Source organism: Vidua chalybeata, chromosome Z, assembly GCF_026979565.1.
Source record: "Vidua chalybeata isolate OUT-0048 chromosome Z, bVidCha1 merged haplotype, whole genome shotgun sequence".
Taxonomy (NCBI): Eukaryota; Metazoa; Chordata; class Aves; order Passeriformes; family Viduidae; genus Vidua; species Vidua chalybeata.
In genome coordinates, this window is record NC_071570.1 from 36,544,665 (window position 1) to 36,571,783 (window position 27,119).

At 40.3% G+C, this 27,119-nt stretch overlaps 2 protein-coding genes across 2 annotated transcripts; one reads left to right on the forward strand and one right to left on the reverse strand.

The window, feature by feature from the left end:
• The first annotated feature begins 84 nt into the window (after positions 1 to 84).
• HMGCS1 (3-hydroxy-3-methylglutaryl-CoA synthase 1) lies at positions 85 to 6,908 on the forward strand. The gene is made up of 9 exons (XM_053931348.1): positions 85 to 561; positions 930 to 1,055; positions 1,577 to 1,741; positions 2,451 to 2,619; positions 2,742 to 2,912; positions 3,712 to 3,818; positions 4,154 to 4,279; positions 4,544 to 4,707; positions 5,105 to 6,908. The coding sequence occupies exons 1-9, from the start codon at positions 114 to 116 to the stop codon at positions 5,195 to 5,197; spliced, it is 1,569 nt and encodes a 522-aa protein (XP_053787323.1). The 5' UTR covers positions 85 to 113; the 3' UTR covers positions 5,198 to 6,908.
• A 1,520-nt stretch (positions 6,909 to 8,428) lies between these two features.
• Positions 8,429 to 18,028, reverse strand: NIM1K (NIM1 serine/threonine protein kinase). Its single transcript, XM_053931349.1, has 4 exons — positions 17,958 to 18,028; positions 17,172 to 17,410; positions 11,236 to 11,504; positions 8,429 to 9,292 (listed from the first exon to the last, which is right to left on the reverse strand). The coding sequence occupies exons 1-4, from the start codon at positions 18,026 to 18,028 to the stop codon at positions 8,543 to 8,545; spliced, it is 1,329 nt and encodes a 442-aa protein (XP_053787324.1). The 3' UTR covers positions 8,429 to 8,542.
• Between the last annotated feature and the right edge of the window lie 9,091 nt (positions 18,029 to 27,119).

The window sequence follows — 27,119 nt, forward strand, 5'->3', positions numbered from 1 at the left end:
CTTTTCCCTTACAAATACAGGAACTAAAAGTAGGCTCCTCTAAATATATGTGAATACATCATTTGGTTTTGTGGTTTTCTTTTTTTTTTTTTTTTTCTTAAAGATCTGACACGATGCCTGGGTCTCTTCCGGTGAATGCTGAATCCTGTTGGCCCAAAGATGTGGGAATTGTGGCACTGGAAATATATTTTCCCTCTCAGTATGTTGACCAGACAGAGCTGGAGAAGTATGATGGCGTGGATGCTGGGAAGTACACCATTGGGCTAGGCCAGGCAAGGATGGGGTTCTGCTCTGACCGTGAGGATATCAATTCCCTCTGCTTGACTGTGGTTCAGAAGCTCATGGAGAGGAACAACCTTTCCTATGATTGTATTGGGAGATTAGAAGTTGGAACGGAGACCATAATTGACAAATCAAAATCTGTGAAGACTGTCCTGATGCAGCTTTTTGAAGAGTCTGGTAATACAGATGTAGAAGGAATCGACACCACCAATGCATGCTATGGAGGCACTGCTGCTCTTTTTAATGCTATTAATTGGATTGAGTCCAGTTCCTGGGATGGTAAGTCAAGGGTATTTTCTTGAAAATTTACATCACCCTCACTTCAGTCTGCCCTACAGTGACAATGGTCGTGTTTAACCATATAAAATTCAGAGGGTAAACTGTTATTCTCTTCTAAAGTCTTTTTCTTATATGCCCTGGGCATTTGCTACTTCAGTTACAGCATGAATAATGACATAGCTACTAATGTAAAGGTCTTCTGTAAATTTTGGTGATTGCCAATTGAAATGTGGGAGAAAAGTCAAAATTGAAGAGCCCTTTATTCTTAGTGTCATCTCCTCAATAACTAGAGTGTAAAATTGATGATGGATGTTAAGATGTGCCAGACTCGTGGCTCCTTCTCACCGTTTTTTCCTGTGTTTTCCCAGGACGCTATGCCCTCGTGGTGGCTGGAGACATTGCTGTGTACGCCTCTGGAAATGCCAGGCCCACTGGGGGAGCTGGAGCTGTTGCTATGCTGATCGGCCCAAATGCACCGCTGATTTTTGAGAGAGGTTAGTCCTGTGGGAGAATATACATTGTTCAGGACAGATTACTGCATTTGCACTGGAGCCTCTTCCTGGTTTTTGTGCCTTACTGAAGCGGCAGATTAACTCCCACTAATGTCAGAAATTGTTCTTTGTCTCCTCTTGCTCTGGGCTAACTCAGCCAAGTCCAGTTACTGGATGCAGCACGGAACAATTAGAGGTGCTCCTATTTGTTTATTTCCTTGAAGATTCTCCAGTAAAATTGATAGAGTAATACTAGAGCTGAATAAAACAACATTCTACTTCTAGGACAATATGACATTCCTTTATTGCATGTATTTGTCATACTCAATTCTACTCTGCTTTCCAGGCTATTGAGGACTGTGTAAGGTAAGGACCTTACCTTAAAAGACCAGAAGTGCCATGAAAAGCTGCTGAACTGGGGCCAAAACTGCTTCTTTTCCCACATGTGCCAACTGACACACCCCAATTGACTCAAAGCAGCTGAATAAACAAATTTTCAACTTTTGTCCATTTCTCTCCCCCAGGGTTGCGTGGAACCCACATGCAGCATGCGTACGACTTCTATAAACCAGACATGGTCTCTGAATATCCCGTAGTGGATGGCAAGCTCTCCATACAGTGCTACCTCAGTGCACTGGACCGCTGCTATGCTGTCTATCGCAACAAAATCCATGCCCAGTGGCAAAAGGGTGCGTAGCCTCTCCCGATGATACTGCAGGATTGGCAGATGCTTGAGTGTGTACCACACAGGCAGTTTTAGTATCTGATCTAAAAACTAGTCTGTGAGTCTCTTCATGTTTGTATGTTCTGAAGTGATAAAAATATTTACTTTCCCCTGTAAGAAATTATTTATTTCTGTTCTGCCATAGCTAAATTCCTGACAGTCTGTAAGCAGTAGTCTCTACAGACATTTGTTGGGGTAAGATATAATGCCTTGGTTAAAAGCATACTATTACCCACCTTCATCCAGGCTTTTAAGAAACTTAGATTAATATTTAAATGTTCTGTAATTATACTGATTTTTTTTAACCCAATATGTTTAGTACTTGCTTCAGTTATATTAAGAGGCATAAGTGTGAAGAGAGGCAAATTAAGTAGATTATTATGTTAAAATGCTGGGTAGAAATACAGAGATCGTATTAAACATAGTTTTTTGTTCTAGAGGAAGAGCAAACATAGTTAGCTGGTGCATAAGGTGGTAAAAAAAGAATTTTTAAAAAGAAGCAGTGCAGTGTCCTAAGTGTGCTTGACAGCAGTAGTTAGTGTTACTTGTATGTTTGTGTCTCTGCTATGCCAACATGTTACGATGAGTGGTGTACTGCCAGCTCCCTGCTTTATTTACATAATTGAAGTGAGTACTAAACAGAGGTTGTAACGTAACACTTCTGCCACTTCCAGAGGGGACAGACAGACGTTTCACCTTGAATGACTTTGGATTCATGATCTTCCATTCTCCATACTGTAAACTGGTACAGAAATCTGTGGCTAGACTCTTGCTGAATGACTTTCTCAGTGACCAGAATCCAGAAACAGCAAATGGTGTTTTCAGTGGTCTGGAAGCTTTCAGGTGAGAATGAATGGCTGCTGTCTTCCTTATCCACATAATCTGTTACATATCCAAGGTGTGTTTTTACATTCTGCTATTTAGTAACTGTTTCTGAACTTTTTTTTTTCTTCTCTTTTGAATAGGGATATAAAACTTGAAGATACATACTTTGACAGAGATGTGGAAAAAGCTTTTATGAAAGCTAGTGCAGAGCTCTTCAATCAGAAAACCAAAGCTTCATTACTTGTATCCAATCAGAATGGAAATATGTATACCCCTTCAGTCTATGGTTGCCTTGCCTCTCTTCTGGCCCAGTAAGCATAAAATTGGGCAGAGCTGTTTATGAATAAGGTCATAAAAGGTTTTTTCAGAAAGTCTTTTGTAAAAGCATAATCTAGCAAACCTTTCCCTATGAGATTGCCTGAAGCAGAAAAACTAAAGTTAAATCACAATTCTGCACACATAGTCAGTTCAGGTGACACACAGATTGAAAATGTCTGTGTCAAAAGCTGATGCAAAACAGCTGCTTACTGCAAAGTAGGATCTTATTTGTAAGGTAGTGTCTGTTCTCAGCCCCAACTTTCCCCCTCTTCCTTCCCCTAGAAACACTCCTGAAATGGAAAAAAATCTGAATGTCTTCTCTGTCTTAATATAATAAATGAAGCCAAATTAAATTAGCATTTAATTTTTGTTTTCAAATACAGCCTTTCACAAAATTATATTAAGTTTATATTAAACCACTCCTCCTGGATTTTTTTCTTTTTTTTTTTCTTTTTTCTTTATTTTTATTTATTCTGACATTGTCTTCCAAGATTGTTCTCTTTTTTTTTTTTTGGCTTTACTTTACTTAAGAGTGAAATCTGTCTGCCTTCATCATATTCTGGGCATTTCTCATGCATGTTTTGCTCTAGGCAGCTTTCAAACTCATCACATAACAGCAGTATTTGAATTTGTTTTTTTAAAAGCCAGCATTTATGTACACAGTGTGCTAAATGTGTATTATAGACACTATAATTTGCTGATTGCTTTTCCAAAGATAGATGCAGTTTCTAGTTATTTAAAACTGGAACTTTGGCTTAGTTCTGACTTTAAAAGCTGTTGTATGATTTGCAGGTACTCCCCAGAGCAGCTTGCGGGACAGAGAATCAGTGTGTTCTCATACGGCTCTGGTTTTGCTGCTACCCTGTATTCCATCAGAGTCACACAGGATGCCACTCCTGGTGAGTGACTGGAGGTGATGTCATCTGCCTCCCTTGCTCAGCTCACTCTTGATGCCTTGTTGCACAACCCACTAGCATGAGGAAACCTGCAGGGCAGTGCCTTAATGACAGCAGTGCCACACTGAGAATGTCCAGCTCCAGGGAGTGTTTAAATGTCTCCTTGAACAAATAAATAATATTTGTTAAATATCTGTTAAGTATTTTGAGTTGGTAATTGGGAATATTTAAAAGTACTAATACTTCAGATTCTATAAGGCAAAGTACTTTGAATGTTCACATACTAATGTGCAGTTCTCAGTACTGACTCTACCTTACATGATGGTTCTATATTGCAGGTTCTGGACTGGATAAAATAACTGCTAGCCTTTCTGATCTCAAAACAAGACTTGACTCAAGAAAATGTATTGCACCTGATGTCTTTGCTGAAAACATGAAGCTCAGACAGGAAACACATCATTTGGGTAAGAACCTAATGTCAATTGTTCCTAGTCCTTGAGCAAAATGCTTATCACTTAATCCGCCAGACTTCAAATGATTAGGGTGTAGAACGAAGGAAATGTCCAACCCTTTCTGCTTCTAAGTAGCTTGTGTTTCGCCCAACATGTCTGAAGTAAAAATGGTGGGTTATTTTTTTTCCGTCTCAGTGCAGCCAATCTGCAAAGGCCTGTGTTGGGTAAAACTCTTGCCAGGAAACAACTAACAATGTGTCATTCCCTTTCTTACAGCCAATTATATTCCACAGTGTTCAGTTGAGGATCTCTTTGAAGGAACATGGTACCTTGTGCGTGTGGATGAAAAACACAGGAGAACTTACGCCCGGCGCCCACTCATGAGTGATGGACCTCTGGAAACAAGAGTTGGAGTTGTCCACCCAGGCATTGTTCATGAGGTGAACACTCGGCACTCTTTTAAAATTTGATGTAAATGGTGGAACCATTTACATGTTTGTCTTAGCATGTGCATGTATGTTAAGAGGAAGTGGTTTTACGAATTACATTGAATACTTTGTTAACACATGTAACATACAAGCCAGAAGTAAAAAGTTGAAACTGCAATTTTAAAAAGTACATTTCATCATAAAAAGAACAAAACTGTACAAGAATGAAACAGGAACAAACTGGCTCTTCTCACACAATCTGTTTGCATGAAGCATGACCAATTTGATTGACTTAAGGCAAAGCCGTCCATTGTAGCATGAATGTTGTTTGTGAGTTGGACTAGCCATGAAGTATGAATGTCTGTGAACTAGAAAACTGTATTTAATGTTTTTTTTCCCTTCTTCTTAGCACATCCCAAGCCCTGCTAAGAAAGTGCCAAGAATCCCTGCAACATCAGAATCAGAAGGCGTTACTGTCGCCATTTCCAATGGGGAGCATTAAGATACCTCTGTGAGGTGGGGAAAGAAACGAGGTGTGAGGGCAGGGTGAGAGAGAGAGAAAAAGGATTGCAGTAGCACTGAAGTTTCAGTGTACACTAGTACTTTACTGGAGCATGAAAAATCTGTTTAGGCTCCTTGAAAAAAATCATCATAATATGGTGTGCTGATTTCATAGTATTTTCAGAACACTAATATCAGGAGTATATTGGAGATAGAAGGACTTGTCAGGTGCTGTGGGGATTCCTTAAAATGTCTGAACTTTTTTAATTGCTGAGAAGTAGCTGTAGTCTGTTACAAAGTCTTCATACACAGGAAAAAAAAAAAAAAAAAGGAATCTTCTGCCTGTTCTTCCATGTAAAATGACTTGAAACCTACACTGTTAACTTCTGCTACTACTCAAATGTGTGCAAAATAGTCCAAGCTTTTAATGTTAGGGTTCTCAGTGCCTTGACAATAAGCAGTCAACCTTCTGAATACTGCAATTCTCTTTCACTTTATCACCTTCCCTTTCATCTCCCTGTCTGCCTCCCATCACCCCATTGCTTTGGGGCAGGCATAGAACCAAGAACATCATCCATTGCTGGAATAGAGCCTCTCTTCCCTGTCAAAGTGACTGGATCAAGAGCAGCTAGGCTGACAAGTGGTTTTCTTAGAAGAAACTCTCGTGATCCACTGTGTTAGCTACTATGTAATTCCTCCTAACATCTTACGTGATTTATACCTGCATTTTAAGTCACAAGAGACTGGGAGGAAAAATGAAGAAGAAGGGAGGTAGTAAATTTTTTATTCTAAAGAAAGGGGATCATTGATTTGACACCATAATAGATGGTTTAGAATATCCAAGACAGCAGAATTTTCAAATAAAATTTAGAGCCATTGTGGAGCTGTTTTAATTGGCAAACGAAGGAAGAGACTGATGTTTATCACTTTATCTGGAACGCTAGTCTGTGAGTTGTCTTTTATATAATACATTTCCAGAAGACTCTTTCTAGCTTTGAATCTGGCTTTGTACTTCGAAGTCCTTCTCACTATTGGTAATACTGTAGGAGTGGAGTCTTTTATTTCTTTCCCCCCCTTCCCCAGTGTGCGAGCTAAAGCTATCCAGTTTGCAAGCAGTAGATTGATTTACAGTGGTTATGGGGAGTCCATTCTGGTAGATTTTTAAAGCCCAGATTGGAAATGAACTATGATATGAGCCTTTTAAGCTTGTAATATATATATACATATATATATATGTATATATATATATTTAAGTTGAACTAATGTACAGAATGACGTTTCATTGAATTTATTTCTTTGCTAATTCTACAAAGCTACATTATCTAATATAAAGTAGCAAAAAATTATTTCTGTTAATTACATTTTTTGTGTGTGTGTAATAAAGTGTTTGTATTACCTGTCACTAGGATTTGATAACTTGCTGTATTTGTACAGTCAAGCCTTGGTAAAATAGTTGTTTATTATAAATTGATGAATACTAATCTGTTTGTTCTGCTGAAAATGATGGAGCAATGCATGATGATAGTGTTTGCAAGTATTTTGGTTTAGGTTGCCCTCATGAAACTTAACCTTGGCACCTGTAAAACAAACTGTCATGGAACAGAGTCCATTGCTGGCAGTGGACAAGCCAAGAAATGAGCTACTGGCACAGGCCTTACAGGTCTGTGAGGCTGATCCTTCATTAAAATAAAGTTTGAGATATTTGAAGCCTGTTGGAGTAGTGCTGACTTGTTGGTTTTTTAGGATGGATTTATTTTTCTTTAACAGGAAAGAGGAAGCTGGCTCTGGTTAAAAACCCACAGTTGTGGGGTCACAAGCTGTGTGGACGTTCTGCATCTTTCTGCTTAGTAATTCCATTACAAAAGTGGAAAAAATGAGTTGCTTAGGCTGGTGTAAAACAATCTTATCAGGGCTATGTTTCAAGACAACTTAAAATGCTTTCATATGGAAACTGTTTATAGTGGAGCAATTAATACCCAGTTTATGAAATGGAATTAATTACTGGTTTATAAAAATTGGTATTGTTTTATTTACCCTCAGGGATTCTGTGAAGGAGGCTTTGTTCTTGCTTTGTACACACCTGAGCCTCACTGAGTCCGGCTTCCCATACACAGCTGTTCAGAATCATTCCACTGCTCATTTATATGAATTACTCCCTCTAAAGTGAAATTATTCTCATCAGTGTCATAAAAGATAAGGCATCCTGCCTTTAAATATGAGACCACCAGCTGTACCTGTATACACCTTGTGTTGGGTATCTTTCCTTAGCTAAACTCTCAGCTTAGGCATGCCAGCTGTCCCTGTTCAGAGAACAGCTGCCACACTTGTCTTTTGCACTGGAGTTGATGCTGTTGAAGATCTAAGCATAGAATAAGTGAATAAAGCTGAAAATCAGAGCATCTGCATTTTGGTGATGCTCAGAACAACTGGAGTTGTCAGACTGTCCAGCTTTTAACTTGATCAGTGATCAAGTGTCACAATCAGCTTTGTGCGAGCTTTGGTTGCCAAAGCAGGATGGCAGGAGTGAGGACAAGTCTGTAATACTCAGTGAATATAAGCAGATTTTGCTGCTGCTTGCATTCAGCTGCTGCTAACAAGGGCTAAGGTAAGAACTTAAAACTACAAGGGTTTTGGAGTATGCGTAAATCTTTCTTTATTGCAATAAAGCTGGAGTCCAAGCAGTTCCAGAGTGGCGGAATCATGCAAGCAGTGAAAGGTGTCACAAGGGTAATTGATGGTAGCCCAACCAGTCAGGCACCCACGTGTACAGGGATAAAATACTGAATCCTGATTTGTCTTCTGCAATCGTGACAAGTTGGGAACTGCAGCCAACAACAGCTTTGATGTTTCTTGAAAGAAAATAAAATGCTTTTTAAAAATTAACTTGTTAAATTTGATGAGGAAGTTCAAAAGAATTTGCAATTATTTAGGTTATAGTCTGATCTCTGCTTAACTTTAGTTCTCTGCAAAAACTGTCCCGATTTGCAGTGGTGAAATTGTGTTGGGCTTACGTACAGCTTTCAGAAGTTAGCTGTTACATGCCTGTGCAGAGAAACTCCCAAAGAGGTTAAGTGCAGTAGCATGGTGTTTATTAAAAGATCCCCTCCACTCATGATCTTTGCAGTTACTGGGTTCTTGCTCTGGCTATACCAAGTATATGGAGAAATGGTCAAACAAATGCACAAGAGCTCTGGTTTTGAGTGCTTCACTGCTAATTGAGAAATGCAAAGAAAACGAGGCATTTTTGGTTTATTCAAAAGTTACAAAAAACATAACACTACAGCTTAAGGATAAGTGAATAATCCCCTTTGTCAAATGTACTGAGCATAAAGCCTGCAGTGCAGTTTTATAAAATAGAACACAGCTTGGATGTGTGCTTAATGCCACTGTAAGAAGTAATTCCATTCCTTGAGTCGTCTTCTTTTGGATCTGGCTGGGACATGATAGGAACACATTCAAGTGCCCTTTTCTTCTGTACTCTGTGCAACACGATTCTGTAGACCCCCGTTATGGAGCTGCGTGCGTCTCTTCCCCGGTTGTTCTGAATGTGCTGTTCTGTGATTCCCAGATCTTCCAGAATATTTTTCACTTCAATTTCTTCTTCTTTTAGTGTACTGATGTCTGATAAATATTTCGGATCCAGTTTAAATGTCTGTAAAGGTTTGGGGAACTGTATTCCTTGCATCCATTCACTGTTCATAATCAGTTTGACAGAGTATCGCTTGGTTGGCACTGGCTGAAGGACTCCTTTTATCAGTTTCTGGCAATTTTCTGAGAGGCAGGGAGGCAAAGTGTATGTCCCTTCAAGAATGCACTTTTTCAGCTTGCCTACTGTATCTGCCCGGAATGGCATGCTGCCTGTCATCATGAAGTATAAGAGGATTCCCAGTGCCCAGATGTCTACATAGATGCCGATATAGTTTTCATCTCGGAAGAGTTCAGGAGCGGCGTAAGGAGGAGAGCCACAGAACGTTTTTAAAGTTTCATCTCTTTTACTTATTGTACTGAATCCAAAGTCTCCCACCTTAACACAGGTGTTACTGGCGTAGAAGACATTTTCTGCTTTCAGGTCCCGGTGAATGATATTATTGTCATGCTGTGGAAGAAGAGGAAAAGTCAGTATTGGTTTGTTCCCAGGAAAGTTCTCAATGGCTACCTCTAATTGGTTAATTATCCTGAAGGAGAAAGGGAGTTATCTTGAGCAAATTCAGAAACTAGTATTGCAATTGGAAAAATTACTAAACAAATTTAACTTAATTCTCCAAGGATACAAAAACAATTAAGTAGGGGGAGAAGAAGGATGCTGGGATTTTTTTAAGCACAGCACTCTCAGCTTATTAACTAATAGCAACTATTTTCATGAAGCAAATGTGTGAGGGCAGTGTGACTAATTCTACAAGACTAGACAAGACTAGATTTCCATGTGCAAAATCTGTATTTTTTTAGGGTTCCACAGCATCTGTTTTTGCAGTTACTACATGTACCTTACAGATCTAAACGTTTAATTCACCAACTGAACATTATCACAGATAAAGTAAAAAATTTGCTACCATTACATTCTGTCATCTAATGTCTAATGTCCTATGAGGAACTGGTGGGGGCAGGAGAAAAGGACCACAGCACTGGCCTTCACAGTACTTCATGTTGCAGGACAACCAAATTTAGTGGTGTTCTAGTTTTAGAAATCTATAATATGTACACCATAATTTCTACTTTTTTTCCATTGGAAATGCCAGTAGTAGCTACGGACTCAAACTGAATTTGCTCTGCTTAGTCATGACATACCTGTCTTGATTAAGAGTTTGGCTTCATCTTTGGAATAACTAGAAGGAATGGATAAGCACTCTCTGCCTTACCCCTTGGAGTAACATCTTACAGTATCTGGAGGCAATAAAGAAACCCTTTGGCATCTGATTTCCACTTTCATCAGTAACAGCCAGGGATCCTCTGTCCTTGTGGACTGGCAGCAGGGAGGTAGGATTTATGTAGCCTGGATGTGATGACTTGGCAAAAGTGAAATGGGCAGAAGTCTTTGTGTACAAATGAAGAGGTTGGCCAGCCTGACAGTCTATGTTTAATTCTAAGAAATAGATGTGTTGTAATTTTGAAATGTAAATTCAGTTCCTGTTGCTGCAGGGTGCCTGTCCTATGGATTAAATGTTGAAGGTAATCCACCACTTAAAGCACGTACAATCATTTCGTCAAAAAACATAAGAAATGCATGCTGTTTATGTAAGCCACGAGTAGTGTGTGATGCAGTCTCCAGACGTCTGACCTGGGATCACCCTTGTTTCTGACTTCACCAGAAGCTATTGGCAAGGAGGACAGGAGCCACTGGAGGGCACCCTGAGCCAGTTTTAACGAATGCTGCTTCTCAGACTTGTAGAACAGTTCTCCGTGTTTTTATTTTTTTGAAGTAGCTGTAATCACTCTGCAAAGTTTAGAGATGTACCGAAATAATGAATTGCTCCTTTTCTGCCTTGACAAGATGCTTTCGGCTCTACACAAATAGCATCATCCTAAGCGTATGTACTGAAGACGAGGCAAGAAGTGACTTGTTGGGTGTTAACCTCACAGATTTGCACCGAGGACCAGGAATTGACTGTCTTTAAGTGACAGATTCACACATTCATTAATAAGCAAGCCGGATGTTTGCAACACCTAACCAGCCTCTCTGGAAGCAGAAGAGTGACTGATCCTATGTTTTTAAACAGAGAGGGAAGAAAGGAAGCTTTGTTCACTGGTGCCCGCAGCACATTAAAGCAAACAGAACACTGGTGCTAGAAGAGTGATTCTACCCACCAGGTGTTTCCAGTCTCCTCCCAAAAGCTGTCAACAGAGAGGCAGTAGCTTGAGGTGGACGTGAAAACCCTCAGATACCTTTAACAGCTCTTCTATAGCTGCTAGAGGTTTTGCTTTTTAGAAATGTGGGCCTGAAATTTTGGGTAACAGTACATCTACTGTTGAAATTCAAAAGAAATATCCACAGATTGAGCTCAGAGTAGTGAGAGGCAGCATGCCTGTGTAAGAGCAACTTACCATGTGCTTCACAGCAGACACAATCTGGGAGAAGATTATTTTACACTCTGTTTCTAGCAGCTTTCCTTCTGTACTGATTTTAGTGAAGAGCTCCCCACCTCCTGCATACTCCATCACCAGATGCAGTTTTGACAGTGTCTCCACCACTTCATACAGCCTGATGATATTTGGATGGTGCAGCTTTTCCATGCTGGATATCTCACGAGACAGCAAATGTTGAGTCTTCCTGTCTAGCTTTGTCTTGTCCAAAATCTTAATTGCAACTTTCTCTGAGAAGAAAAACATTTTTTCCATGTTGTTAATGTAATAGGTACAAATGGTAATACCATTTACATACAACGATGCTTGGTTGTAGAAGTGCAATAAAATTTCACCTCATCAGTATAAACTAAGCTGCAGGGGCCTACTAAATCCTGCAATCTTTCACACAATCCCTGCCCCTTTCTGTCTAGGACATGCTACTCGGTGCTGGGGTAACTGAAGGCTGGTGGAGTATTCCAAGGGCTGATCAAATCATCTGTTGCCTTGGTGTGCTTTGCTGTGACAGGCTTATACATGTTTGGAGGTACAGCATCTGCTTTTGGTGTTCACTGCTGGTAGAGAAAGTCTGTGCTTTTGTTGTTAGCTCAGAGCTCCTCAGATGAGCCAGGTACTTGGAGACTAATGGAGGTGTGAAATTTGTGTGCTTTGTTTCTGACCAGAAAGACAAATTTGTGAGGAATTTAGAGGATTTGGCTATTTTATTCTGAGCAATGAAGTCGAGTAAGTTGCAGGGATCCTGTAGAACAGCAAATCTAGCTGGCATATACTGTTCTGGTAATGCAAAGCTGCTGTTAAGTCCTACATGTTTCTGGAAGCCTACATAGTGAAGCCAAAGGCCATGAAACACATATATATATCTGCAGCTGCACCACATCATCAGGGTAAATCAGAGCAGTATGAATAGGTAAATCACAGTTGCCCTTATGTTCCTGCTTCAGCCTGTAGGTTACAGCTTTTGTCTTTACTCTTCTGAACACAGCCGGTTTTTGAAGGATTAGTCTGGTTAAAACAGGTTTACAGTGGCTTTGTTAGGACAGCAAAATTAAAATGGATCACAGCAATAAAAACAACTATTTATCCCTGGGAAGAAGGGATTCTTGGTTGTTCGTGGTTTTTTTTTTTTTTTTTTCCCTCAAGACTATCTTAGTCAAACAATCAGAGATTTCTTTAAAATTAATCACTTTTAATAAATCTTTCAGAAAAAAAACTTCACCTTTGTTTCTAGTAAATGGGAATAAATTAGGAAAAAAAGGTATTGTTCTCTTGTTGCTGTAAGAAAAGAGAGAGAAGGCTATTATATTTCTATAGATGTTCAGGTATAAAAGCATGCATGTTTTTACTGAATATTATCAAGTTTTAACTCAAGTTTAGTATTTCAACATATCTAATGGAATGTTAAGGATACTTATGCGTGTGTCTGTACAGATCAAGGAAACTCCATGTGTAGTATATTTACATTTTCTTAGTGTGATATACATATATATATATGTATATAAATTGATCTCCCTACTGAAGTACAGAAGATGCTTGAAGCACATGTGATTCTTGTGGAAGGTGCTGAATTATCCCTTGATGTGCCTGTTTTCAGGAGTCTGTGCTGAGTACAGGGCAGTTATTCTGGTCACACTGCTTCTCTCAGACCTGAGGGAGAGCCCCTCAGGGAAGCAGGTACCTCCTGTGTGGTGTGGAGCTGGGTGAACTAGCAGAAAATGCAGCTACGACAGTGACTGTTGAACTAGTGAAAGACCCTTGTCATGTTCATAGCACATTGATCTCCTAAACCATGAGGAAAGAGCATCAACTTGCAGTAGGTTATATTTGCAAAATTAAATGCTTACAATTCTTACAATCTTAACCATGCAAGTTGGGGACATTTGGGCTTTAAAATAAAATATTCTAGGTTAATTTTTTTTGCCTTCCATTTTGCTCTACTCTTCCTCCTGATAAGTTTTCCTGCTAAGTTTTAAAAGGAAAGAGGAGGGGGAAAAAGATTTTGAACTGAAGAGCCCGATCCTACTCAAACACCACCATAAATCAGGACCAAGCTCCTTTAAATCTGCATCATTGCAGTTGCAAATGCATTCCATACAAAGAAACCTGACACCTTCCTTTTCTTTTCCAAACTCTTCCTTTCTGCTTCCAAACAATGCTTGGTTTACAAATCCTCTATTACTCTTGCTTAGCAGCTGTGCTGAACAGGACATTTTTAGCAGGTAGCTTATTTACAAAAATACTTACAAAAAGACTTGAAAGAGATTTTGATTGAGTATATGCAGTGTATGAGGTTTGAAAATGATATGTGAAATCTTAGTAACACAAACGAAGAAAAGGTTGGGAAATAGTTTTGGGAAGAAATGGTGTATGTTGTGATGGCAGAAGGACAAAATATACAAACAAAACCAAGTTTCAATTACTTTAAAAAAGCAAGCTGGGTGCCTGGACATTCCTGCTTTTGCAATTGGTGTCACATTAGACAGACTTCTTACTAGCTATAAATTTTGAATGCTCTTAATTGCTTCTATTCAGCTGTGCTCTCACACTTCTTTTGTCAGGTAGAAGGCATGTAAAATAATTTACAGGCCTTAGGAACTTAACAGTCCTTAGCAAGAAAACTCCATGAATTTCTGGAGAAAATCTCTGCCAAAATTCAGGTTAATATAGTGGACAAAGCCCCTGAATAACACAACACACACAGAAACATAAATCAGAAAAGACCTCTAAGAGGCACATCTACACATCTTTTAAGTATCTCCAGGGATGGTGATTTCATCAGTCACTGTGGAGCCCATTCCAAGGCCTGACCACCCCTGTGGGATAGAAATTTTTCCTAATGTCCAACCTAAACATCAACCTTTCCTGGAACAATTTGAGGCCATTTCCTCTTACTCTGTCCCTTGCTACCTGGGAGAAGAGGCCAAACCCTACCTGGCTACACCCTCCTTTCAGGCAGTTGTAGGGAGTGAAGAGGTCTCCCCTGAACCTCCTTTCCAGCAAGCTAAACACCCCCAGTTCCCTCAGCTGCTCCTCGCAGGATTTGTGCTCCCCACCCCAATTCTGTTGACCTTCTCTGGACTCTCCGGCACCTCAAAGTCTCTCTTGTAGTGAAGAGTTCAAAACAAATGAAACACAGGATTTGAGGTGTGGCCTCACCAGTGCCCAGCACAGAGGGACAATCCCTGCCCTGCTCCTGCTGGCCACACCATTGCTGATCCAGGCCAGGCTGCCATCGGCCTTCTTGGCCACCTGGGCCCACCCTGGCTCATGTTCAGCTGCTGTCACCAGCACCCCCAGGTCCTTTCCAGCCACTCTGTCCCAGCCTGTGGCACTGCCTGGGGCTGTTGTGACCCAAGGGCAGGACCTGGCACTTGGCCTTGCTGAACCTCACACCACTGGCCTCAATCTCCATTGATGCAGCCTGTCCAGATCCCTCTGCAGAGCCTTCCTGCCCTCCAGCAGATCAACACTCTCGCCTAATGTGCTGTCACCTGCAAACTTAGTGACATTAATCAGGGCTGGCCCCAGTACTGAGCCCTGCAGAACTCCACTAGTGACTATCCAGATGGATATAACTCCATTCAGCATCACTCCCTGGGTCCAGCTAGCCAGCCAGCTTTCTGTCCATGAAGAGTGCACCTGTCCAAGCCATGGGACATGGCACCCACATCATAGCACCAAAGATTTTTCTGTGTTTTCTAAACAACCAAGACAGCCCTTGTGAGGGAAACAAGGTTCATCATCCAGTATGATCCTGAAGCTTTTTCCTCTCTCTCTCCCTTTCTCTCTCTCTCTCTTGAAATCATGTGTCCTGCATCAACAGATCACAAGGGCAACAGAAAAGCTCATCTTAGTAAAAAACAAAATTGTTTCCTCTTTTGATATACGATGTTACGGGAGGGAGACCATACTAAAACTGGCAGTAACTGAAGAGCTGAGCAGCCCTCTGACATATACACCACCCTCTTCCACAGAGACCAGACCAGCATTAATTATGAAGCCTTTTATTTATACAATCAGATTTAAAAAAAGATACTTGCACTCATTAACACTGTGCAGGAATATCATTTCATTGCCAACACAACAATATGTATCTACCACAAAAAATGGAAACCCCTTTGGTGATGGTGAGTGTGTATACATGAATGCCTATGTACACATTCCTGTTCTTCTGTCCACCACCATGTAATTTATTGGCACAGATAAACTCACAGGCAGAATGAGTCAGAAAATATTTATCTTTCATTCTTCCTTTCTCATGACAGTTACAAACTTAGCAACAATAAATCAACTCCCTTTCCAGTGAACAATTTAACCAAAAAAGTTACAAACAAACAAAAGAAAAATAATTTGAGAGATTTATCTTGAAAAAGAACCTTTTCCAGAAAAAGAAAAAGTACAATTTTTGTTTTGGTATTTAGTCTGTCCGAGCTTACTGTATTCACTGAAGTTCAAAATTTTTCAATCAGCTCTATTCAGATACTAAAGTAATCTGTTTCCTAAGTAAGTTCAGCAAAGGGTTCATCCAGATCAAATTTCTAACTGCCTTTCATTAGCATTCTTTGTGTTCTCAGAAGCAGCATTTCCTCCAACAGTAAGCACAAAACAGTTACCTCAGGAAGAAAATGAAATATCACAGAGGAGGAAACAACTCTCAAGAGGGCCAAGTAGAACAGAGGTGCTTTTCTGAAACAAGCATAACCAAAAACTCAACACCCAGCTAAAGCAATTCTTGCGTGTTGGCAGGCTGAAATGTGAAAAATTAAGTATCACTGGTTCTCCACTTAGATTCCCAGTGCAACAACCACTACACCCAAGGGATAATTGTGAGCTTTCACCCCTCTTAAATCTCAGCTGAAAGAGGTGATTAAAGAAAATAAAAATAGATAACACAGTTTTGGAGTATATCTCGTTCTCTCACCTGTAAGATGATGAAGAGAAGGAGAGCCAATCAAACGGAAAAGTAAAGACTCTTAGAAGAAAAGCAAGATAGTAGTGTACAAAGATATAGAGAAAACTAGTCACCCTGATGGAAAACAACAACAATTTCTGTTATTGTCAGACAAACGCAGAAGAAGAAACAGGACAGCTGATGACAAGTTCTTAGTTATACTTACGACTGAAGTGTCCACTGCAGTTACCTAGCCCTTCAAGTGCTTTCTAGAAGCAGTATATATGGTGCTTTGTATAATTAAAACAAGAAAAATAACTGACAATTCAACATAAACACTGTTTTGGCAGTACCAGAGCTTGTTCCCCTGCACCCGTTCCTTCCACACCTACAGCCCTGTCCTAGCTTTTTACAGTAAAGAACAATCAGCAAATGAGTCAGTTTTAAGTGGGCATAGCATTTCTCACCAAAATTGACATGACCAAATAAAAATTTTTGTCCATACTAGTAAAATTTGTGGTGAAACAAAGGAAGCCTTACTGCCTCTGGCTGTAGGCAGGAGCATGCCTAACATACTATCCTGGGCATTCATCACCTGTATCCCTGCAGGCCAGGAGCTGGAGCAGGGAAGAGAGTGGATGGACAGGGCAGGTTATAGGAGGGGAAGACCAATACCATACTTCAAAGTGTGGAGTGTCTGAGCCACAGGATGTGTTAACTTCATGAAGTGCAGTGATGAACTCCAACTGTAATAGCTGCCAGGTAGAGAAATTGTTTCTAGTTTCTTTAAAGCCTAATACAATCCTGAGCATTTATGTGTGCGACCCTATCTATAGATTAACTAAAAAACATTAAAATACACACACACATACACACACACACACACACACACACACACACACACACACACACAAACACTCTCTCTATATGTATATTTAAGGTTCATACAGCATCTTTCTTCCCATAGGAAGCCATTTATATAGGTCACTCAGCATGCAATAGTGCCTACCTTTGGTTAGGGAATGAATTCCAAGCTTCACTTGTGAGAAATTCCCACTTCCTATTTCTCCTCTGACTCGATAGAAGGCAATTCTCTTTCCCAGTGTTAATTCTTTCACCACTTTTTCATTATGAGACATATCTTGCATTAGTCTCTCAAATGGGGTCAGCCTGTGCTGGTTACCCTCTTCATCTCCTTCATGGCACTCTGTGCGCCCATCATCTTCTCCGCTGTCCTCGTGATGCCACCTGGAACAGCGGTATTTTCCAAGATTTCCTTCATTCACATATCCTGTTGTCATAGTCTCTAGGGTAATCACTTCCCCATTTAACAAGATGTCCTAATAAGTTTAAATGAAATAATTCTGTATGAATATGCAATCCTTCACATTATGGACACTGTGACAAATGCAGCAAAAGAAAATAAAATAGAAGCTTAAAGAAAGTCCAAAGACTAGTTTGAAAATTCTTTCAAAAACAAATCTGGCACATCTACATATTGCATGTCCTGTTCAGAGATAATACATCCATTCCTCACTAATAGAGTTAGTGTTTCAGGATCTTCAGCTGCAAGGTAAAAGAGGCTTTGCAATTAAAACTGCAATATTTGTGCAAGAAAGTGGCAATGTGCTCACTGTCTATGCAGTACATTTGACTCATGCAAAATATTTGACACAAATATTCAGATTTTAGCTTGATCCTTTGAGAACTAACTTGATAGATAAAGGTCAAACAGAAAGCTGATTAACTGCTCTGAATAAATCCAGATACTTCTAACTTATTTTGAATAGCTGACCTTAAGAGCATAGTTCTCCTTGATTCTTGTAAAAGTTCAAAAGCTGACTGTAGGGATTGCCTTTGATTCATTCTTCAGCCTCTGAGCTTGTCACTGTACCTTGGAAATGTCACTGTGTGCGGAAGCCTTGCTGTGAAAAGTACGCTGCCCCTCTGTTTCTTTCCCATGGTGTGTTCAACAAAGCAACTGATTCTGCAAGATGACAGGAAAAGCATAAACTGTGCACTAGGCAAAAGAAATGCTGCGCCTCAGTATCCCTGCAGTCACATGGCAGGACAATACAGGATTAAGTAACTGCAATGTCACATTAACCCTCCTTTATTTAGATGAGCTTTCTTTAACGCCTTGAGCCTTCTCAAAATTTTGCCAGATGTGTGGTGTTCCTGAGCAGACAGATGAAGAAAGTAATTAAAACCTTTACATAACAGCCATACGCTTCACTGAATGACAGCATGACCCATACCATTTCACCAGTTTAACTGGCAGCACAGACATAGAAGTACTTACCCTAAATACACAAGCAACCACTTACCTTTAAAGCAGCACACTATTTTTTTTCTTCTTTACCTTTCTCTTATAACCTTGAAAGCCAGGAGTTGATCGGCAAGTGCTGATCATGCAGCTGCACACCTGAGGGTGGGTGAGCTGGGCACAAGAGCTGAGCACAGGCAGTGGCAGCGCTCACCTCCCCTGCTCCCAGCCTGCAGCACACCCGACTGATGGACACGGGAGACACCCAACTCCCAGGACAGATGCACCAGACTGAGGGGGAGTGAATCAGACCAGTAACTCACTGCCTGAAGCTTAGGTAGACAGTCACCTAAGGTGCCACACTAGCAGAGGGCATGTGACATTTGCCAGGTGGAGCTGCCCTCTAAACCCCACAATCTTCTTCGTGAGCAAGAGGAAGAGAGGTCAGAGGCACAACCTAAGCACAAAGCTGGTGATGGTTTCATTAAATGAGAACTGGAGTGGCACAGAAGCACTCATCTGTTCCTTCGGAGAGGCCAAGGTGACTGACCCATGTTTTGGGACACTGCTCCCTGCCTTGAGACACTGAAGAAATTTTGAAAGTCACTTTACCTCTCTGTGCTGCAGCCACGTTGTGGGCAGACAAACCTGTCCCAGGGTGAAGAAGAAAGCCTGGCTTTCCCTCAGAGTCTGTCACTCTGTCACTTCTCTGAACCAGGGACACTTCTTACTGTGTGTGCTGCAAACTTAATGGCTGATGCAGTTTGTAACTGGAACAGAGGGAGAATTTACTACATCCATAATGCCTCTGTTAACTCTTTTTGGCTTATTCATGTTTGAAGAAAAGAGCCCTTTTCATTGTTGACAGAAACTGAAAATAATAAATACATCATTGTATTATTCTCTGGAGCTAAATAGAGTGAAACCCCTGACAAACACTGTATGTGTACATACAGCTAATGCCCAAATCCTGATATTGTTATTAGGGAAGAGACCAAGTGACAAATGAGAAAACCCTTCAGTGCTCTCCCACCAAGCCACTCTTTCTTAGCACTAAATGTTCCCCTTAATTTTATTATTTTATACCTCAGAAGAAAAAATCTATGTGAAAGGACACCCCATCCCCATGCAAACTGAAAATCCCAAACCCCACACCTTACACTCTGTTTTTCCTCTATTTGGGAGAAGGACAATTTCTTTCAGGAGTGTCTGACCCACAGGTTTTCTGCTTTAACCTGTTTCACATCACAATTGTATTTGAGGTAATAAAAAACTCTTTATATGAAACTTGACTGTATTTCACAGTTTTATGGTGTATGACACTCTAGCAGAGCAGGGCTTTTGGAAGCCACTTTGCTGTACAGTGCCACAGTGATTCAGAGGCAGAATTCTGGCCTCACTCTGCCCTTTGATCTTGAGAACAGCAGCACTGGTTGTCCACACGAAACCTCCATGAGCAGTGTCAGGCATGCCATGTACAAACTGTAAAATATTATTTAACCACGTGTCTTTTCCTGGACAGTGACATCCTCACTACCAAAGAATATTTGTAATTTATGGGTATAACCTCCAGAGTGGCAGATATGGACAATTCTGCTCCTGCAAAAGAAGAAACACAGAACTACCACCATCTTCTGCAAAAATTATCAGTGCCCTTGCAGTTAATTGGCTGTACAGAAAAGGCTGACTGTGTAACAAGAAGGGTTTCCTTCAAACAGACTTGTGTAGACAAGCCCCTCCTGAATACATTCCATCAAGTCACAGAAGGCAGCTAGCCCAGTCCATGTGGATCACAGAGACAAACCATATGGGAATGCCACAAACTTGTGGGGACAGAGGAGTCAAGAGAAAGGCAAAACTGCATTGAGGCATCAGCACATGGCTCTTCCTGAATTTGGTTCTGCAGAATTTTTCCTGGGGCTCAACATGCTCTTTTTAGAGCACAGCCTACCATTAATCTCCCTTTCAGGCTTGACATGTAACTGTCAACCCTGCAACCTCCTGGCACTTGGCCAGCTGGCTAGCTTTCCCGTCTTTTGAGATGAGCTATTTCAGTATCCCTGGTGTTAGCAGTATATATGCCGTCTATTTATGGCCTACATTCCTTCCCGTAATCAAACCCAGCAAAATCTATCCTGATATCATACAAAAGGGCACTGACTGTAAAAGAAAATAATTCTAAGAGAGAAGGGAAAAACAAGGAAATCAGGAGTGATCCAAATACAACGAAGGACCAATGATTTTTTTTTTTTTCCTCCAGTCTGGCTGACTGGTGACCAGAAGAGCTTCAGAAAAATTTATCAGACCAAATAATCACTTTAAAAAACAAAATAAGCAAGCAAAAGAAAACCAAAATGAAAAGCAAACCACTATAAAAAGCATCAGAAGACCGTGAATGAATGTATCAATCCTTTAAGATCTAACATTGTTGTTGTTTAACCTTGTTTTTTAAACTGACATTCTCCTCCTATTCCAAGAAGTGCTAAGTACCCTCAGGCTTCAGCTACAGGCTCAGTTTAAACCCTGTATCACAACTCTAAGGAAGTTCAGAATTACTGTAAAAAAAATTAAACCAAGAAAGAGATCACTGGGTATAGAGAATTTGGTTCCTAAAATCCCATCTTGACAGATAGATAAAAAGTGACCTGGTTTTAAGAAGCTTGGAATGGAGCATATGAAAACACAGAAGCAGCTAGACCAGTGCTCTCTGATAGCACTGTGTTTTGCAAATTGGGCTCTTTCATTATAACTGTCTTTCATAGAGGCAAAAATCCACTCAGCTTTGAGAGCTGAAACTGCTGCAGTTCCTATTAGAGTAAATGTGAAGGAAGTTACAGTGGAGGGTCTCCTACTCAAACTGTCAGAGTGGTTTTAATGAGGATGTCACTGGATATTACAACTCATTCACTATAGTTCCCTTTTCACCCCCTCTGCTGTCTAGTCTGAGGAGATGGGGATTTTAAAGGTATTTCCCTAGGATAGGGGATTAGTTAATTTTTTTTAAATTCCCTTGAAGAACAGCATGTCTCCTGCTTAGCAGATTATATGCACCATGTGCCAGCTCTGGATCAAAACTGAATTTAAAGTATCAGGGATTTTTTTTAAACTCATCTGCTAGAAAAATATCAACCCCATTTTTTGAGTCACAGCTTTGACTGTTCAGTTGCAAGAAAACACCAACAAGCTACTATACTCCTGTGTATAGAAGACCTATCTTTTAGAAAAGATTAGAGGCCAGCAGAACAGTCCTGCAAGACCTGTAGCACAGACAACAGGTGACACAAAAGCTCTGCTCTGCAGACAGACACCACAGGGAAAGTAATAGCTCAACTTCTGTGCTTAGGCTCATGTAATATTGAGTACATGGCTGCCGTGGCCAAAGGAAGTCAACATTTGTTGACTTTTGTCCTGAGCACATTTCTGATTTACACAAGAAGCACTCTCAGTCTTATTTCTGTGAATGCCAGAAAACAGAATGACTATGTAAAATACACCCCAGAACTTCACATGAATTGTTTAAAAACCCCCTCCAAACCCAACTATGCAAAATACAAAATACTGCATGGTTACAGGCTGAACAGAGACCTCTATGTTCCCAGCTCATGTAGGAGAAAATACTAACAGGGCACTGACCATGGAGAACCTCCAGAAACTACTTTCTCTCTCTGCCCAGGTCCACATGTCACCCACTTCCATACATCCCAGAATTACTACTGTTAGCTGGCACAGCATTCAGTTTGCCAGTTATTGTTTGATGAAAACCAGACATGAAGAACATCATTCTTATCACCTTCCTGCTGTGCCTGGAAATGCTTTGATAACAGCCACAGTAATGAGCCTGGGCTGGCAGGTGGGCAGGGCATCACTGCCAGTTCTGTGCTGCTGCACTGGACAGGCTGGAGCTGCAGTGTGAACTTGAGCTGAGGGGACTGTGACCTGTAGATGGAGGGAGCAGGTACCCCTCAAAGCATCTGGCCATGGTTGTGACTGTGCCACAGCAGGTACACCTCTGGAGGGATTATAGCCCATGCAGGCCACACTGGGGCAGGTGCACTTCAAAGTACTGTGCCTGAGTAAATCTACGCTGCAACAGGTATAGTCCTGTGACACAGGAGACTGTGACTCACAGATATGGCTCCACTTGAAGCAGGTACAGCCCTAAGGTACTGCAGACCATGAGTAAATCCAAGCTGGAGCAGGGGCATGGGGAGCACTTCACTGCACTGTCAAACCATGACACATTGGACTCGATCATCTTAAGGGTCTTTACCAATATAAATGATTCTATTGTTCTTAGCCTAAGACATGGCATTGTTTCCCCACACAGGGAACATTAATATATGCAGCAACCCTGGCTGAAATGGAACATAAAAACTTTCAAGGCTTCTGTGCAAAACCTCACTTACAGGCCACAGCACCAAGAAGGGAAGCAGGAAGAGATAACAAACAGTTGTACTGTACTCACTCCTTCCTCACAATGAAATGCCTGTTCTACACACTGTTATCAAACAAAAAGAAAAAAAAAAAAACAACCCAAGAAACTCTGGTGTAAAAAGAAAAAAACATCCAAAAAATACCCCTCTACACTGGAGCACACTAACTGTAACCTGCAACTTAATTCTACAATTGTAACTTAGAGCAAAAGACAGGGAACTCTGCAACCTATTTAGATGTTTAATAAGCCTGAGCCCTTCATACTGAAGCAGAATACAAGTGGATGCTTACTCAAGTGTCCCCTAATGTCAGTGGAAAGACTGAAACTTTCATCTTTTGGATTGACCCCACAGTCATTCTGGGATGGACCCCTAAAGACAAACCCAATTACTTGGAACCTGACCAGCCCTTCTAGATCTGCTGACTGAGCACTGTTCAGCACAGGTCATTGTAGCACAAACGTATAGATCTAAGCAACCTCCCATGTTTATTTAGTCCAACTTCCTTCTTGCCAAGACCAGAGATGACAAATAGAGAAAAAACACACTGGTGTGCCCTGTTTTGTAGTCCACCCCTAAAAGATCTCTCCATGATCTTCAACAAACTAACCCTCCTGCGTCCAGAATTGCTACGGCCTGAGCCAGAGAGCCTGACCCAGCGGGACTGCCAGGCTGGGCCGGCACAAGCACACACTCACCCGTTTGGGTTGCCCACGCCTGCGTGGCAGCAGCAGCTCAAGGAGTCCCGCAGGGCCACTGACAGGCACTTCATGTGACACAGGTGTCAGGGTGCAGCACGGACTCACCTTCCCACCTCCCTGGCCTTTACCTGCCAACAGGCTGGAATAAGCTCTTGGTGAGATGAAGGAAGGCTGCACAGAGCCCTCAGCAGTCAGAGCTTACATAACCCTGACAGCACAGGTTGGGTGCAGCCCAGCTGGTGGAGTCTCACATGAAATCCACTGTCTGCAATGTGCAGAGTATATGGAAAAGAAAATCAACATAACACAAACCATACTAAGCAAGTACATTAAGACTTGTGAACTAGAAACTAAAATGAGGGGAGGAGTGCAGGGAGACACTTTCACAGCACTGCTGATAAAACATCTAGAAAGAGAATTTAAATGAATTAGTCTTTTGTGCAGAAATGAATTGTGCAGAAAATAGCATTGAAAACAAAGACAAAAAAAATTATTAGTAGAACCCATTGATTTCCCAGGTCTTTGAAATACATGGGAAGGATTAATTTGAAGTCTGACTTTGAAATTAAATTTACCCTTTCAAAACTTTAGCCTAGCCAGTCTATTTTATTTCCTTCTTTGAGGTATAATGCAAATGACATCAATTTGCCTCAGAATTGTTCTTCCAAGATAAAATCAATTTCCATGAATATGTATTTCTGAGTCAACAGAGATGCAACAAAGTCTTTATTAGCCTTTTAAATAACAGAAAAAAATTACATCTAACTTAGTTATTTCTCTAAATATTAGTTTGACTCCTTTTTTGGTGAAAATAAAATAAATTTTTTAGATAAAACAAGCTATAGTCCAAGAAGTAAGAAACAGCCAATACTTAGAGTACTGCTGAAATCACTAAAGAAATCAGTCTTCACATACATCAATAAAATGATTGCTTATTTAGGCAGATATACATTGCTAAGAAGACAGCCTACAATGAAATCACCCTGTCATTTTCAAGGAAGAGAAACCTAAAATGTGCTCCCATACAAGGGCAACAGAACATTTTCCGGTTCATATTGTCTATCACAGTTTTCTTTCATTATCCCCACTCACTTAGTCGTTGGGCCTTAAAAATAGAAACAACTCTGGTTACCTCTTACAAGGTAATCGAATTTAGTTGCATCACTTTGTATGCACTACTCAAAAGTACTTAGTAATAAAGGGTTAAGCATTTTAAGGTCATTTTTCAATGTAACTGGACAGAAGATAAGCAGCTGGTATTATTCTCCAGGGACCTACTTTAAAATACACAAATCCTGCACAGCACTTTGAAATATACTTTATACTGACTGGAGCTTCCAATTTTTCAGAGTAATCTCTAAGTCATTTGAGATTTACCCTGAATCAGTATTAAGAAGAAAACACTGCATTACAGTAATTACATTCCTCACTAATAGAAGACACAGATGTAGAAATATAATAAATAATATAAAATAAATAATATAAAAGTGTCAGGAGAGCAGTATCATAAAGACTGTCTCCTTCGTTTTAAAAATGTTGAAGAATTATCCCCTGAAAGCGTTGTTGCAAGTTCTCTGTTCCTGTCCATTTTAAACATCCTGAAGTGACTGCAGCTTTGAGAACTTCTTGAGCTTTTAGAGAAAAAAAATCTAGATAGAAAGACAGGTATTTGCATTTCTCATCTCACTGACCATTAGACTGGAAATATCTAGAATACACCAGAAGACAATGCGGAAAACAGTCCCAAACATATTTCTCTAGTAATGTAAGAGTGTGCCACCTTCTCAGACTGAAGGGGTCCCCTTCCCATGCAGACCACATGCCTTTCACACCAGCTCCCACCTCTGGAACTCTATTTGGGTACCACATGCTGAAAAACCCTGCAGTGTACTGCTACCAGGTTTGCCATTCATATGCCTTTCTCAAGCTTTGCAGGCACAGAGCTACAGAGCAGGGGAATAAGCACAAGCTCCCCAGTGTTGCTAAAGCTATGATTACTGCTGAAGCTCTGGAAACTGGTTAACGCACAGCAAATCTTCAAGATGAAGCAAGGAGCTTAGCAGGAAGAAATCTGATTTTATTTGACATCCTACAGGTTGTAAGTCTCTGTATATCAAAGACATCTTTCCCACTAAAGATTCCTCTTCCACTGTATTGAGAACAGAATAGGTATTTTTGAAACTGGGATCTAGAGAAACAGTACAAAAGCAGCAAGAAACACTCAAAACAGCCTACTGCGGATTGAAATGCTCTATCAGCTTCATCAGTGTGATGAAGCGTATCCTAAATGAGGGATATTAATCCAAACAAGATGAAGCACAACTCTAGATTTTACTCTTCTTTTGCAACTTCAACGTCAGTATTGCAGCTTCATGCTTCACATGCATCCTAGGCTTTCTTTACAAGCCTTTTTTTATTGTGATTTTTTTTTCCTTTTTCCTTTTTAACTGACCTGGTTTTAGAGCACTGAAAAATTCATAATGCTGTCTCAAACTGAATTTCCAAATGCACCAGTGTGTGCTGAGGAAGCTGCCAGCACATTTAGGCAACTGACCTCTCCTGCTGAGAGGATCAGCAGAGCACACAGTATTTCAGGGCAGGCACAGACCAATACCCTGGGAAACTGCAGAAGAAGAACACTGCAGAGCTCCAAGGAAGACTGACCTTGCTACTGATGCACTGAAAGACAGAGTCATGTGAAAAAGCTGCTACATCTCAAATCCCTAAAACCCATGCTACTTTTCATATCACATTTAAACAACAAAAACTATCCTGAATTGAATGAATATTAATGTTAATACATTTTGCTAGCATTTAATTTCATTAGCTAATCTTATAGACATTTGTTGAGTATCTGTCCTGGAGCTCAGACTATTGTTGTTATTATTATTATTATTATTATTATTATTATTATTATTATTATTATTATTATTATTATTATTACTGCGGCTCTCACTACTATTATTACTGTGAAAATGAAGGGTTATGTGAACTATGTTTCTTTAGAAAGAACTGAGCAAATCTGAGTAAAACAGATTGTAACAGTTGATACTTTGTTAAAATGGCAATGAGTAACATATTCAATGTTCAAGTTTAGGGAAGAGATTTTGACAAAATCTGCAAAAATAGAAATTAAGAATAAGTCCATGGTTTTCCATGTAACTCTATCATTACATATAATGATATGGTATTACACAAATACTAATTACATTCCATTATTTCAGGGAGCACAGATTCACTAAGGAAGCAGAAAGCAAATATATGCAGAAGTATAGCAAAACCAAATTTTAGAACATCTTTCAGCTATAATCTTCCCTGCAAGCATCCACTGCCATGACACAGTTCTGTGGACAACCACCACAGATGTAACACAATCCAAAATCCTAAGTTCATTTAAAAGTCTATAAGTAAGAGACTCCAGTTCCTCACCTTTTATCAGTCTTTTCCTTAAAGAAATCTGCAGGAGAATTTTAGATTAGAATCCAGAAATGTATCTGTGACTAGAAGATGACTTTATAAGCTATTCCTATTAGACTAAAGTTCTGAAATAGCAATCT

Excerpts from the sequence above, each read along its gene's own strand:
- HMGCS1 (XM_053931348.1), top strand. The coding sequence starts at position 114 with ATGCCTGGGTCTCTTCCGGTGAATGCTGAATCCTGTTGGCCCAAAGAT. Across the intron at positions 1,742-2,450 it reads CCATGCCCAGTGGCAAAAGG|AGGGGACAGACAGACGTTTC; the intron begins GTGCGTAGCCTC and ends TGCCACTTCCAG. Across the intron at positions 4,708-5,104 it reads ACCCAGGCATTGTTCATGAG|CACATCCCAAGCCCTGCTAA; the intron begins GTGAACACTCGG and ends CCTTCTTCTTAG.
- NIM1K (XM_053931349.1), bottom strand. The coding sequence starts at position 18,028 with ATGAATCAAAGGCAATCCCTACAGTCAGCTTTTGAACTTTTACAAGAA. Across the intron at positions 11,505-17,171 it reads AATTCATTCCCTAACCAAAG|AGAAAGTTGCAATTAAGATT; the intron begins GTAGGCACTATT and ends TTTTCTTCTCAG. Across the intron at positions 9,293-11,235 it reads TGTCTGCTGTGAAGCACATG|CATGACAATAATATCATTCA; the intron begins GTAAGTTGCTCT and ends CTTCTTCCACAG.